Source organism: Mobula birostris, chromosome 27 (assembly GCF_030028105.1).
Source record: "Mobula birostris isolate sMobBir1 chromosome 27, sMobBir1.hap1, whole genome shotgun sequence".
Lineage (NCBI taxonomy): Eukaryota > Metazoa > Chordata > Chondrichthyes > Myliobatiformes > Myliobatidae > Mobula > Mobula birostris.
In genome coordinates this window covers 17,706,370-17,719,471 of record NC_092396.1, presented here as the reverse complement: position 1 = coordinate 17,719,471, position 13,102 = coordinate 17,706,370, and the positions used below count along the sequence as shown (strand labels likewise).

Genomic DNA, 13,102 nt, shown 5'->3' with positions numbered 1-13,102 from the left:
TAGGTACCTCTGAAGGAAAATTTTATTTTCTCTGAGAACTCCTCGGTATAATTATTGCATATGCCACTGATCTTTAACACAATCAAGTCCCATATTTTGTTTAAAATGGATTGACATGAATCACAAACAAGAGAATATCTGCATTTGCTGGAAATCCAAGCAACACACATACAATTAATACCTTATTATTAAACCCGCCGATAAGGGGGGTGCTGTTGTAGTCTGGCGTACTGACCTCTACCTTGCCAAGGCACAGCAACAACTCGCGGATACCTCCTCTTATTTACCCCTCGATCGTGACCCCACTAAGGAGCACCAGGCCATTGTCTCCCACACCATCACTGACTTTATCCACTCAGGGGATCTCCCATCCACTGCTACCAACCTTATAGTTCCCACACCTCGCACTTCCCGTTTCCACCTCGCACTTCCCGTTTCTACCTCCTACCCAAGATCCACAAACCTGCCTGTCCTGGCTGACCTATTGTCTCAGCTTGCTCCTGCCCCACCGAACTCGTTTCTGCATACCTCGACACGGTTTTATCCCCCCTTGTTCAATCCCTTCCTACCTATGTTCGTGACACTTCTCACGCTCTTAAACTTTTCGATGATTTTAAGTTCCCTGGCCCCCACCGCTTTATTTTCATCATGGATGTCCAGTCCCTATATACTTCCATCCCCCATCAGGAAGGTCTCAAAGCTCTACACTTCTTTTTGGATTCCAGACCTAATCAGTTCCCCTCTACCACCACTCTGCTCCATCTAGCGGAATTAGTCCTTACTCTTAATAATTTCTCCTTTGGCTCCTCCCACTTCCTCCAAACTAAAGGTGTAGCTAAGGGCACCCGTATGGGTCCTAGCTATGCCTGCCTTTTTGTTGGGTTTGTGGAACAATCTATGTTCCGTGCCTATTCTGGTACCTGTCCCCCACTTTTCCTTCGCTACATTGACGACTGCATTGGCGCTGCTTCCTGCACGCATGCAGAGCTCGTTGACTTTATTAACTTTGCCTCCAACTTTCACCCTGCCCTCAAGTTTACCTGGTCCATTTCCGACACCTCCCTCCCCTTTCTAGATCTTTCTGTCTCTGTCTCTGGAGACAGCTTATCCACTAATGTCTACTATAAGCCTACTGACTCTCACAGCTATCTGGACTATTCCTCTTCTCACCCTGTCTCTTGCAAAAACGCCATCTCCTTCTCGCAATTCCTCTGTCTCCACCGCATCTGCTCTCAGGATGAGGCTTTTCATTCTAGGACGAGGGAGATGTCTTCCTTTTTTAAAGAAAGGGGCTTCCCTTCCTCCACTATCAACTCTGCTCTTAAACGCATCTCCCCCATTTCATGTACATCTGCTCTCACTCGATCCTCCCGCCACCCCACTAGGAACAGGGTTCCCCTGGTCCTCACCTACCACCCGACCAGCCTCCGGGTCCAACATATTATTCTCCGTAACTTCCGCCACCTCCAACGGGATCCCACCACTAAGCACATCTTCCCCTCCCCGCCTCTCTCTGCATTCCGCAGGGATCGCTCCCTACGCGACTCCCTTGTCCATTCGTCCCCCCCATCCCTCCCCACTGATCTCCCTCCTGGCACTTATCCGTGTAAGCGGAACAAGTGCTACACATGCCCTTACACTTCCTCCCTTACCACCATTCAGGGCCCCAAACAGTCCTTCCAGGTCAGGCAACACTTCACCTGTGAGTCGGCTGGGGTGATATACTGCGTCCGGTGCTCCCGATGTGGCCTTTTATATATTGGCGAGACCCGACGCAGACTGGGAGACCGCTTTGCTGAACACCTACGCTCTGTCCGCCAGAGAAAGCAGGATCTCCCAGTGGCCACACATTTTAATTCCACATCCCATTCCCATTATGACATGTCTATCCACGGCCTCCTCTGCTGTAAAGATGAAGCCACACTCAGGTTGGAGGAACAACACCTTATATTCCGTCTGGGTAGCCTCCAACCTGATGGCATGAACATCGACTTCTCTAGCTTCCGCTAATGCCCCACCTCCCCCTCGTACCCCATCTGTTACTTATTTTTATACACACATTCTTTTTCTCACTCTCCTTTTTCTCCCTCTGAATATACCCCTTGCCCATCCTCTGGGTCCCCCCCCCCCCCCGTCTTTCTTCCAGGACCTCCTGTCCCATGATCCTCTCGTATCCCTTTTGCCTATCACCTGTTCAGCTCTTGGCTCCATCCCTCCCCCTCCTGTCTTCTCCTATCATTTTGGATCTCCCCCTCCCCCTCCAACTTTCAAATCCCTTACTCACTCTTCCTTCAGTTAGTCCTGACAAAGGGCCTCTGCCTGAAACGTCAACTGTACCTCTTCCTAGAGATGCTGCCTGGCCTGCTGCGTTCACCAGCAACTTTTATGTGTGTCGCTTGAATTTCCAGCATCTGCAGAATTTCTGTCGTCAACACACATACAATGCTGGAGGAATTCAGCAGGCCAGGCAGCATCAATGGAAAGTCGATATTTCAGGCCGAGACTCTTCATTAGGCCTGGAGAAAAAAAGATGAGGAGTCACAGTAAGAAAGTGGGGAGAAGGGAGGAAGAAACACAAGGTGATGGAGAAGGAGGGGGTGAAGTAAAGAGCTGGAAAGTTGATTGGTGAAAGAGATATAGGGCTGGAGAAAGGGGAATCTGATAGGAGAGAACAGAAGGCTGTGGAAGAAAGGGAAGGGGGACAAGCACAAGAAGAAGGTGATGGGCAGGTAAAGAGATAAGGTGAGAGAGGGGAATGGGGAAGAAGGGGTGGGGGGGGGTGGCATTACCGGAAGTTCAAGAAATCGATGTTCATGCCATCAGGTTGGAGGCTTACCAGATGGAATATAAGGTTTTGCTCCTCCAACCTGTGTGTGGCCTCATCGTGACATAGCCAGAGGCTTTTTCCCAGAGCTGAAATGGCTAACGTGAGGGGTCATAGTTTTAAGGTGCTTGGAAGTAGGTACAAGGGGAATGTCAGAGGTAAGTTTTTCACATTGAGTGTGTTGGGTGTGTGTAGTGCACTGCTGGCAATGCTGGTGGAGGTGGACACAATAGGGTCTTTTAAGAGACTCTTAGGTACATGGAGCTTAGAAAAATAGAGGGCTATGCGGTAGGGAAATTCTAGGTAGTTTCTAGAGTAGGTTACATGGTTGACACAACATTGGGGGCTGAAGGGCCTGTAATGCACTGTAAATTTCTATGTTCTGTGTTCTGTGTTCTAGAGGGGGCCATGGACTAACAGGTCAGAATAGAAATGGGAAGTGGAATTAAAACGGTTTGCCACTGAGAGATCCCACTTTATCTGGCAAACGGAGTGTAGGTGCTTGGCAAAGCAGCCTCCCAATCTATGTCTGGTCTCAGTGATATACAGGAGGTCACACCGGGTGCACTGGATACAGTAGATGACCCAAACATGAATCAATATTTCAGAGAAGTGTTTGGTGCTCGATATAAAAGCTATAATATGTACCCCTCAAAGTGACCCTATAAATTGTCAGAAGTAAAAGTTTCAGTGAATATAATCCTGGTTCATTAAAAAATTATATAAAAATTTTCCAGAATCTTAATGGACAAATAAAATCTTTGAATGCCAAGTATCACAGAGCTGACAGATTATTGATATTTCAGATTTACAGTGATTGCTGCTATTGAAGATTTTCAGGGATGAGTGAGGTTTTTATAACAGATTTGTCTTTCTCTGTGGAGAATTACAATGCTGGTTCATCTATGTTATTCAGTGTTATAGATGATGTCTGAGATTTAATCTGATTAAATAGGTTGCATAGGTAGATTTTCCCTAAAAACAAATCTCCAGGCTGACTCACTGACCACAAATTTATTATATCCACTAACTGGGCTGTAACACAGTGCATAAGGAGTGAGTTCAGTTTCCCTGCCTCTGCACAAACCTCCTACGTAGATGCTTGAACAAGCACGAGACCAAAGATTGCTAAGTCGGGGTCCCCAACCTTTTTCATACCATAGACCAATACATTAAGCAAGGCATCCATGGACTGCCTGGTCTAAGTGATCATCGTGAACATTTTAAGCAATTGCCTTCAAAGTCGCAAGGAGTATACAGTAGGTTCAAAGCAACACCAAAAAAAGAACACTTGAGTCTCACTCTTAAGATGACTTTTATTAAATCAAATCTCTCCCTTAATGGAAACATATCTTGCCATCACCATAAATGACTGAAAGGAGCAACTTCTGCCCTCAGAATCCTCTATGAATGATGTCTTGAAGTTACTTCTCTATGATTCTGGACAATAACAATCAGGCAAAATTTTATCTTCCAAGAGAAAGGCTTCCCAATCTAATTCACCTATACACCACTTGTGATTGGGAGTTGCAAGTAAAATGTAAACATCTCTGGTATGACTTGTGACAACTGGGATCAGTAGTCCATGTTCCAATCGTTATGTCAATATTGCTCACCATTTTGTTCCAGCTGAGTGTGTAACATAGGTATAATTCTGATTATACATCATCAACAGAAGAGAAAACCTTACATATGCATAATTTTAAGTGGGATGTGGGGATCAAGGAATCAGTTTGATACAAATATGGTTGAGAATATTTAATTTGCCAATGCAAAGTTACTACATGTGGAGGTAATGAGTACACATTTTACTGATAGGACACTACGGTGCATAGCAGTTAGCGCAACACTATTACAGCTCGATTCTGACGCCATCTGTAAGGAGCCTGTATGCCCTCCCAGTGGAATGTGTGGGTTTTCCCCAGCTGCTCCTGTTTCCTCCCACAGTCCAAAGATGTACCAGATAGATTAATTGGTCATTGTAAATTGTCCCATGATTAGGTTAGGGTTAATCGGGTTTGTCAGGGGGTTGCTGGGCGGCGTGGCTCGAAAGGCCAGGAGGACCTACTCCATGCTGTATCACAAAGTAAAATAAAATATTAGTCGGGTACATAGAGTTAACCAAGTAATATCAACACTAACTGAAATTTTAAACCTTATTAGTATGCCGTATGTTAGGGAGTGAGAAAGCACTATAGTGCTGTTTATCTGTCAGTATATCTTGGTTGAACCTGGCAAGGATTCTCCTTTTTCCTGTGACTCTAGCAGCATTTGATCTTCCTGTGATCTGAAGTCAAGAAATTAGACTCCAGCTATGTTAACATCTCTCTGGAAGATTCCAGATTACTGTTTGTTTCTTAATACAACATCAAGACTTGTGGCCATTGTAGGAAATTTTAGAAACTGCATGAAAGTTTAATCTTGTGGCTATCAACTTGAGATAGCTGAGGAGAATACAAGGGAGGAAAATGAGGGTTTCATTGGCAAGACTGATGGCAGAGCAGCTGCACAGAGTGGGACCTTGTGTCATGGAGTTGCCTGCTACAGCCAGCCAGGGGAGGAGACGCCGGAGGGGCTGATGTCTAGTGTTCGGTCCCTGGAAGGCAAGCTGGATTTCCTTTGTCTTTGGCTGAGCCCGCCAAGATGTGGAACAGCTGCATACTTGTTCTTGCAGAAATGTGGCTCTTGGACAATATCCCATGCACTATCAATCTTCAGGCTACGACACTCAGGAACTTGTGCTAATAATGTTTTGTGACTATGTGACTTTTTACAGTTGAAAACAAAATACCAATTTTGGCCTTTGAAAGGGATATTCATGCCATCTAAAACCTAATCTCTCTCTGTCCTTGTGGGAAAATGCTAACCGTGTTGAGCAAGGCATTAAATGTTGCCTTAAATCTAATATATGTTAACTTGGTTTGAACAAATAAAGTCACATTATTCATAATTTAATGGTCTTGTGTTCTTCTTCTAGCCTGGTGTTTAAGAAATGAGGGTGTTAGTTCTGTGCTAGTTGGAGCTTCCAACACTGAACAACTTTTGGAAAACATTGGAGCAATACAGGTTAGTATGACACTTTAAACCAAGTTGCTCTCACTAAACTTTAAACCCCTTGCTTTTGTCTGTTCTTTATGCTTTACTGTTTCTGTAAAAACTCACAGCTACAGCTATTGAAAATGTACACAAGTTGCATGGTACTCGGAGAAGATTGGGACTGATCTACTTTAGTACTTTGGGTTTCTGAGGTGACTAATGCTGACACTGGAATTTCTGACTGTTCTGAATTGGCTGTCGGGCTGGATGGCTTCTTTGTGAGGTGATCCTCCTTCCATCATATCTGCAGGGCTTCTGTATGCTCTTGATCCATAACCTCAAGGTTTGCAGTACCACCCCAAATGATCCTTCACTATCATGAACCAGAGATTCACAGGAATTAGTGACGATGTTGCATTTCTTCAAGGAAGAAAATATGGGAGGATGCAATACAATTAACATGAAATGAGGCTTTCAACACATCATTATATCTTTTACTCTATTTGCTTGGCAGACGTCCTGTGAAAAAAGCTTGGAGAGTCTGGTATTACACACATGAGCAACAAGGCCAGTCCAAACGGCCAGCTGAATGTAACTAAGCCTCAATATTCACTGACGTTGGTTTGCTTATCTTTACCGTTTCCTTAATCGACCAAATTCTATATGATAATAGGAGCATTGGAATGATGATATGTTTCATCGTTGATGTCTTTTCTGGCTCCTGAGGTGCAGGTGCTCCTATGAACCTTGCAGCGTGATGCGGCAGAAGCAGGTTGATACAAAAATTTCAGCTTTTAGATGATGATCCCTTCCCATGGAGGTGTTGATGATGGCTTGGAGCTCAGCCTCTGAGAAAGTCCAAGAGCAAGCAACCTTTGAATACTGTAATGTGACTTCTGAGGCTTGGCTAATCATGGCTTTAAGACGCAGTTGCCATAATCTGAACAGCATTTTAAGAATTTCTCTACTCCCGGAGGTGGTTTATTGGAGGTGAGGTGCAATGTTGTGGCAAGAAAGATTGAGAAAAGACTGAAAATGGCTCTGTTGTAAATCCATTGGTTAATATCATTGTTTGCCTACATTCATAGAGCAACAGGAAGATGGGAAGAAACTTCTGTGGACACCAGGATTTGAGGAGGATGTTCTAGTCTTTCCTCATGAATGGAGTCAAAGCTTTAAGCAAGGTCGAAACAGGCCATTATACTGAATGTTCAGCTTCCTACATTTTCCTTGGGGGTAAAGAAAAATCTTTGTACAGTAAAGATCACGTCCATTTCACTCTCTGCATGGAAGGAACCACATCATGATTTGGGGAGCAGCTCAGAAAAGGCAATTCAATAGTTACCTGGAGGTGGCTTTCCTTGTGGTATACAGCAGGGAGATTATCCCTCCCTGCTTATCTCCTTTCTTGAAGATGATCGTGACTGTGGCATCTTATGAGGTCCTATGAAATACTGTATTCTTCTCTTCCCAGAGGTGGGACTTGATGAGTTGTAGGAATTCAGTGGGGATTTTATCTGCTCCTGAGACCTTACAGTTTTTGAGATGGAGTGTATTGTTTAATCATATTGTCAGTCAGGAGTAGTGGCAAGATTAGATTTTGTGAGATGGAGTCAAAGCTGCTCATGTCGAGATTGAATAGGTGTTCCAAATGTTCCAGCAGGTGTTGACTTTCAAAACCGCCTTATACTTGTGGCTAATTAGCTCCTTAATTTCATGTGCATTCATCAAACCTGCCTATTGAGAGACCAAGGCTTTCTTCTTGGGTACCTATTATGACCACCTTTGGGGGCTGCCCATAACCTCTGGATGCTGCAGATCTTATAGACCAGGAGGTCCTTCAGAGCTTTGCTATTGATCTTCTTGCAGCAACACCTGATGGCAATAATGTTTTGGGTCCAGGTGATGGTATACAGAATCAGACAGTGGCCAGTTCGTCAGTGCTAATTATGCTGAGGGTAATGCGGACATATTTGCAATCCCTTACAGGCTGGACATCTCCATCTCTATTCTTCAACTTGGGACATTGCCACAATGCCTGTCGTTCACCTCTCTGATAAGACAAAGTGCAGACATTCCTCCTGCCCTTATCAAGAGAAGATCCCACCAGAGGTGGCAAGCCCTACTCCTTCCCTGCTAAATAAGCATTGCTGGAGGTTTGCACCCCTTCCCACCCCAACGGTGAAGTTGGCCAGAAGGATCAACACACACAAAATGCTGGAGGAACTCAGCAGGATTTGATGAAGGGTCTCTGCCTGAAACTTTGACTATTTCCCACCAGAGATGCTACCTGACCTGCTGAGTTCCTCCAGCATTTTGCTTGTGTTGCTCAAGATTTTCAGCATCTGCAGAATCTCTTGTGTTAACAATATAATAATGACCGGATCATCTATTTTAGTAGCATTGAGTTAAAAATATCTCACAATATGTTTTATTCTTCTTATTATTTTAAGGACTGATCAGATGATTTTCCTGCTCTTTGAAATTTTCCCATATATGGCACCATGGACAGCCTACCCCTGTTCTACAGTTGAAAAGTAACGTAGATTTTGTGCTCAAAACTGACATTTATCCCCAGTTTTAAAAACGCAAACACGAGGAATTCTGCAGATGCTGGAAATTCAAGCAACACACATCCAAGTTGCTGGTGAACGCAGCAGGCCAGGCAGCACCTCTTCCTAGAGCTGCTGCCTGGGCTGCTGCGTTCACCAGCAACTTCGATGTGTGCTGCTTTATCCCCAGTTTCTGATTTACCATTTTTACTACACTAACCTAACCTGAAGAGCTTCTCCAAATCATAATCTTAACATGTACCAAATTCAAGTGAATAGAATGCAGTTTCACTGTGTCCACGAGGCTCTGGTATAAAATACATTACTGACATGCTTTTTCTCCCACAGGTTCTTCCAAAGTTATCCTCATCCATTGTGCATGAGATTGACAGTATCCTGGGAAACAAGCCATTCAGCAAAAAGGACTATCGATCCTAATCAGGAATTTCAATTATTCTGGACTGTTATTATTTCAAAAGCAATCTTCTTTGCCTGCTCAAGCTATAACTGAATTTAATATCAGTATGCTTCTGATGAAGGAATTAAACTTCAAGTTCCTGATGCTACAGAAAAGGATCAAAAAGGAAAAAGTGAACCACAAACCAATGCTGGCAAGGCACCGTTGGTTCAGTGGACTGCCTGTTACCTTTGCTAATTTTTTTTTTTCTTTTCCCGGAATTCCAAAAATGTCACAGATTTGATTAGTTTGCCGTGATGCCATAACTTTTCTGCATTCATTATTTTTTAAAGAGCTACTGCTGGATATCGGGTTTGGTTGAACAAGAATATAATCTACGGCACTCTGCTGGAACAGCCTTTAGCAGGTTTGACTGTAATCTAACTGCTTCATAGGAAACCAAATCAACAAGGATTGTCCAACCCCTCCAAAAAATACATGTAGTGGGGTTTTGGATCTGCACACTTCTGTATATGTTATGTACATCCAATTGGTCATGGGCACCATGACTTCTCGGAAGGCATCCCTGATGCCTACATCTATTAATTGTTGGAGATGCTCATTTTAAGAAGTAGAATAAACTAATAATGTAATATAATCTTGTGGCACAATAGAATATTGTGGCCTGGTAATTTGCTGTATATATGCGACAATAACTATGTGATCATTATGACTGAATCAGATAGTTCTACTTGCCAAGAAGTTGTAGAACTGTAGATTAAAAAATTAAGCAGTGGCTCTTGACTGAACTATGCATGATCTATTATAATCAGGATCTGTGTGTATGTATATGCTGCTGACTATGTAAATGCTATCCATGGGCTGTTTTGAGAAAATCATACAATAAAGATATTGGATAGATTGGGAATTGGACATTCAAAGAACTATTGCACTTTTATAGCATAGAATTGCACATTCTGAATTTATTCCCTGCTGTTCTACAACTCAACGATTCAGGAATAGTTTCTTCTCTGCTATCAGATTTCTGAATGGACATTGAACTCATGAACACTACCTCACTGCTTTTATTCTCCTTTTGCACTATTTATTTAATTAAACTTTTTAAATACATATATTTACTGTAATTTACAGTTTATTAAATGTATTGCAGTGTACTACTGCCACATAACAATATATCCCGGTGATATTAAACCTGAGTCTGGTTCTGTCAGCCCCTTCTAACCAGAATTAACTGCTAAACAGTCAGGTAGGTGATTGGGACATAAAAGCAAGGTCTGTTTAGCACCGGTGCATTAAATATTCTGTTTGGACAAATTTCTCTCCTCCTCACGGGCCAATAAAGGAACACAAACATTAATTCATTGTTTTCTCTGTGGTGTTTGGGACTGTCTCCCCATGTTTAACTCTGCCACAATTGCCTAAAAATAACAAATAGTTTTTTTCCCCTCTTCAAAGTAAATTCACTGTAATGAATTGCCAAGTGTGATCATTTCAAGGCGGCACAGTAGCACAGTGGTTAGTGCAATCGTTTTACAGTGCTAGCGATTACTGATTGGGGTTTGATTCCTGTGACTGTCCATAAGGAGTTTGTACCATGTGGGTTTCCTCCAGGTGCTCCAGTTTCCTCCCACATTCCAAAGGCATTATATGGGCGTTAGGATTAGTAAGTTGTGGCTATGCTGTTGGCACCAGAAGCTTGGTGACACTTGCAGGGTAACCCCAACAAAATCCTCATTGATTTGATTTGACGCAAATGGCGCATTTCACTGTACGTGTGACAAATAAAGCTAATCTTCTTTAAATATTTAAATCTTCACTTAATAAATGAATATCTTTTTAGCCGTACTCCTCATTTTCTCCTAGTACATCCGTAGATTTCATGAAGCCAGGCAAGGTCCAATTGGAGAATAGGGGGTAAAATCTGTTCTTTGCCAAATCCATCCAGCATTGCAGCCGGCCTTATACCTATACCATTGCAGTTCTACTGAATCACAACAGATTTAATAGTCTTTAAATTATTGCTTTACTTCTGTGTTTAAGAAATAATTGACTCTAAACTTCAAAACAAAACTATGTAACCAACAAAGTTCTGCCTATTTAGTCTTTGCAACCTTCCTTCTTGAACCTTATACCATCCCCTTTAAATAAAAAGCACTCTCCCTTGGCCAGAGTATAGAAATTCAACATAGAATAAGGTATTTAGCCTCACTTGCCTATGCTGGCTCTTCATAAGGCCTGTTCATTCTGGGTTCTGGACTGTCACTTTTTGTGTCCTTTCCACATATTTAATCCAATCCTCCTTTGCATATTACTATGTGATTTGCCTCCGCCTCTCTCGGGTAGTGATCTCATATCATCTTTTACCAGTAACTTTAAATCAGTGCCTCCTGTTACTGACATGAAAAAGCTACTCGTGATCCCGGTTCTGTGGTTACACAGTGTGAAACTGAACATAGTGCATCTTTAAAAGAGAGCTAAAGTCATCATGGGAATTGTTGGGTGAGTAGTCCTATTCTAAACTTCAGTTCACTATTTGGAGCTAGTAATTTAACTTTAACATCAATTGTTAGCATGTTTGGTCAGTAATCAGACTGACTACTAGTTGCCGTTAACAGGTAATTGGGTAGTCAGCAGTAGGCGGTTACCCAAATAGGTAGTCGTCACTGTCAGCTGAGTTTGAGTCTGTAGTTGTGTGTTTTTAAGGTCTGGAGCAAACACGTTTTGTGCAGGGTGCAATCTTGACAAGTTCTAATGTCAGCAGCTTAGTCTGGTTCAGACAAAAAGGCTGTGCAATAGACCTCAAACATTACTAGTTTGTGGAAGCTTTGGTCTTTAAGCATTCAAATTTTTCAAATACTTAGTCTTTAAGAAATGGAGTATGCAGTATATTGAAAGATAGTTATGTATGCTGAGTTTAGTTCAGATTTTTATTGTTGATATTTAAGCACTGGTTTATATTCATCAAAATGTAATTATGATATGTTGTAACTGCAGTATATGAAAGTTTGTGGAAATTACTGAGAATCCAAGCATCCACACTTGAAGTGTGAGCTGCAGCCATTAGAGAATTATAAGAATGGGAGGGGCAGGAGTTACTGGACATTTTGATTTACACCTCTTTTAGGTAATGATCGGGACTTCAGCAATATTCCTTGAGAGAAATAAAAAATGATTAAACAGCGATGGGATGTAGCCGTGCAAGAATCTGTTTCCAATGCATACATGGTACTTATTGTCTTAATTGATTGTCTTATAAGCACTCTGATGGTGGAACAGGAGACAATAAAGTGGAGTTAATGAAAGGGAATATGGTGGTAATATGTGTCAATGTAGTCAGGAGGATAAACACTGTTTGCCATAATTGTAATTAAAAGATCCCAGCGGTCGAGTTACCTATCTAGAGTCAGTGTTGAGAACATCAAAGTCTGAAGAACTTGGTCTCAAGGGAAGATCCTAGTTACTGTGGTCCGCGTGGGAACCAGCTACCTGTGTAGGTCTAGGAATGAGGTTCTGCCAAGGAATTCGGAGCAGGTAATGACCCAATAAAAATGTAAAAGCCTTAGTAATAACCTTCAAAGTAAATTGACTTAACAGAGCAAAGCATTAAATGCATCACACATATAATGGCATTGGGGGTATGGGACTTCTACATAGAAGTCACTGGCACCAGTTATCAGGGAGGAAGAGCATGAGGAAAGTGTGTCATAGAACACAATAGCACAGAAACTGGCCCTTCAGCACATCTAGTCTATGCCGAACTATTATTCTGCCAAGTCCCATCGATGTGCACCTGGACCATTGCCCACCCATAATAAAGGAGTTGGCAGAATAAACTGAGGTCCACTTTTCCTTATTATTCCTTAAACTGAGGTCCACTTTTTCTGGGATGGGACTAACGTCCAGTGGAGGCAGAGACTTGACAGTGAAAATAAGGCATCAGAGAGCGGGAGGGCAGGCTTCAAGTAAGGAAATGTTCCTTAGATTTAAAGGGAAAGAATGAGGCTAAAGTGAACCGTTTGGGTCATTAGGGGAAGATGAATTCAAATTTGATAGTGAGCAATAGAAATGGATTATGGAGCATCCTTCTCGAATTTGTCTGCTTGCAAAATAAAATATCTCCATCTTCCATCTACTACGTGATTACATTCAAGTTATCTTAATCACCTGGCTCATAATAGACTCAATCTCAGTGTTGACTGGTATCAAACAAAGCTAAGACTTTACTCAATTTTTCTCAACAAAATGCTGCACCTCACTTCCAGCCAGCTTTCC

At 42.4% G+C, this 13,102-nt stretch overlaps 1 protein-coding gene across 6 annotated transcripts in view; it reads left to right on the top strand.

Annotated features, from left to right (window-relative positions):
* The window catches only part of kcnab2a (potassium voltage-gated channel subfamily A regulatory beta subunit 2a), a 293,607-nt gene extending 283,870 nt beyond the window's left edge, over nt 1-9,737 (top strand). For all 6 annotated transcript variants that reach the window (XM_072244814.1, XM_072244817.1, XM_072244816.1 and 3 more), the window contains 2 exons: nt 5,802-5,890; nt 8,761-9,737. In XM_072244814.1, coding sequence (XP_072100915.1) covers nt 5,802-5,890; nt 8,761-8,850 — 179 coding nt within the window. In that variant the 3' untranslated portion in view covers nt 8,851-9,737. The remainder of the gene's footprint in view (nt 1-5,801; nt 5,891-8,760) is intronic.
* Nucleotides 9,738-13,102: the final 3,365 nt, after the last annotated feature.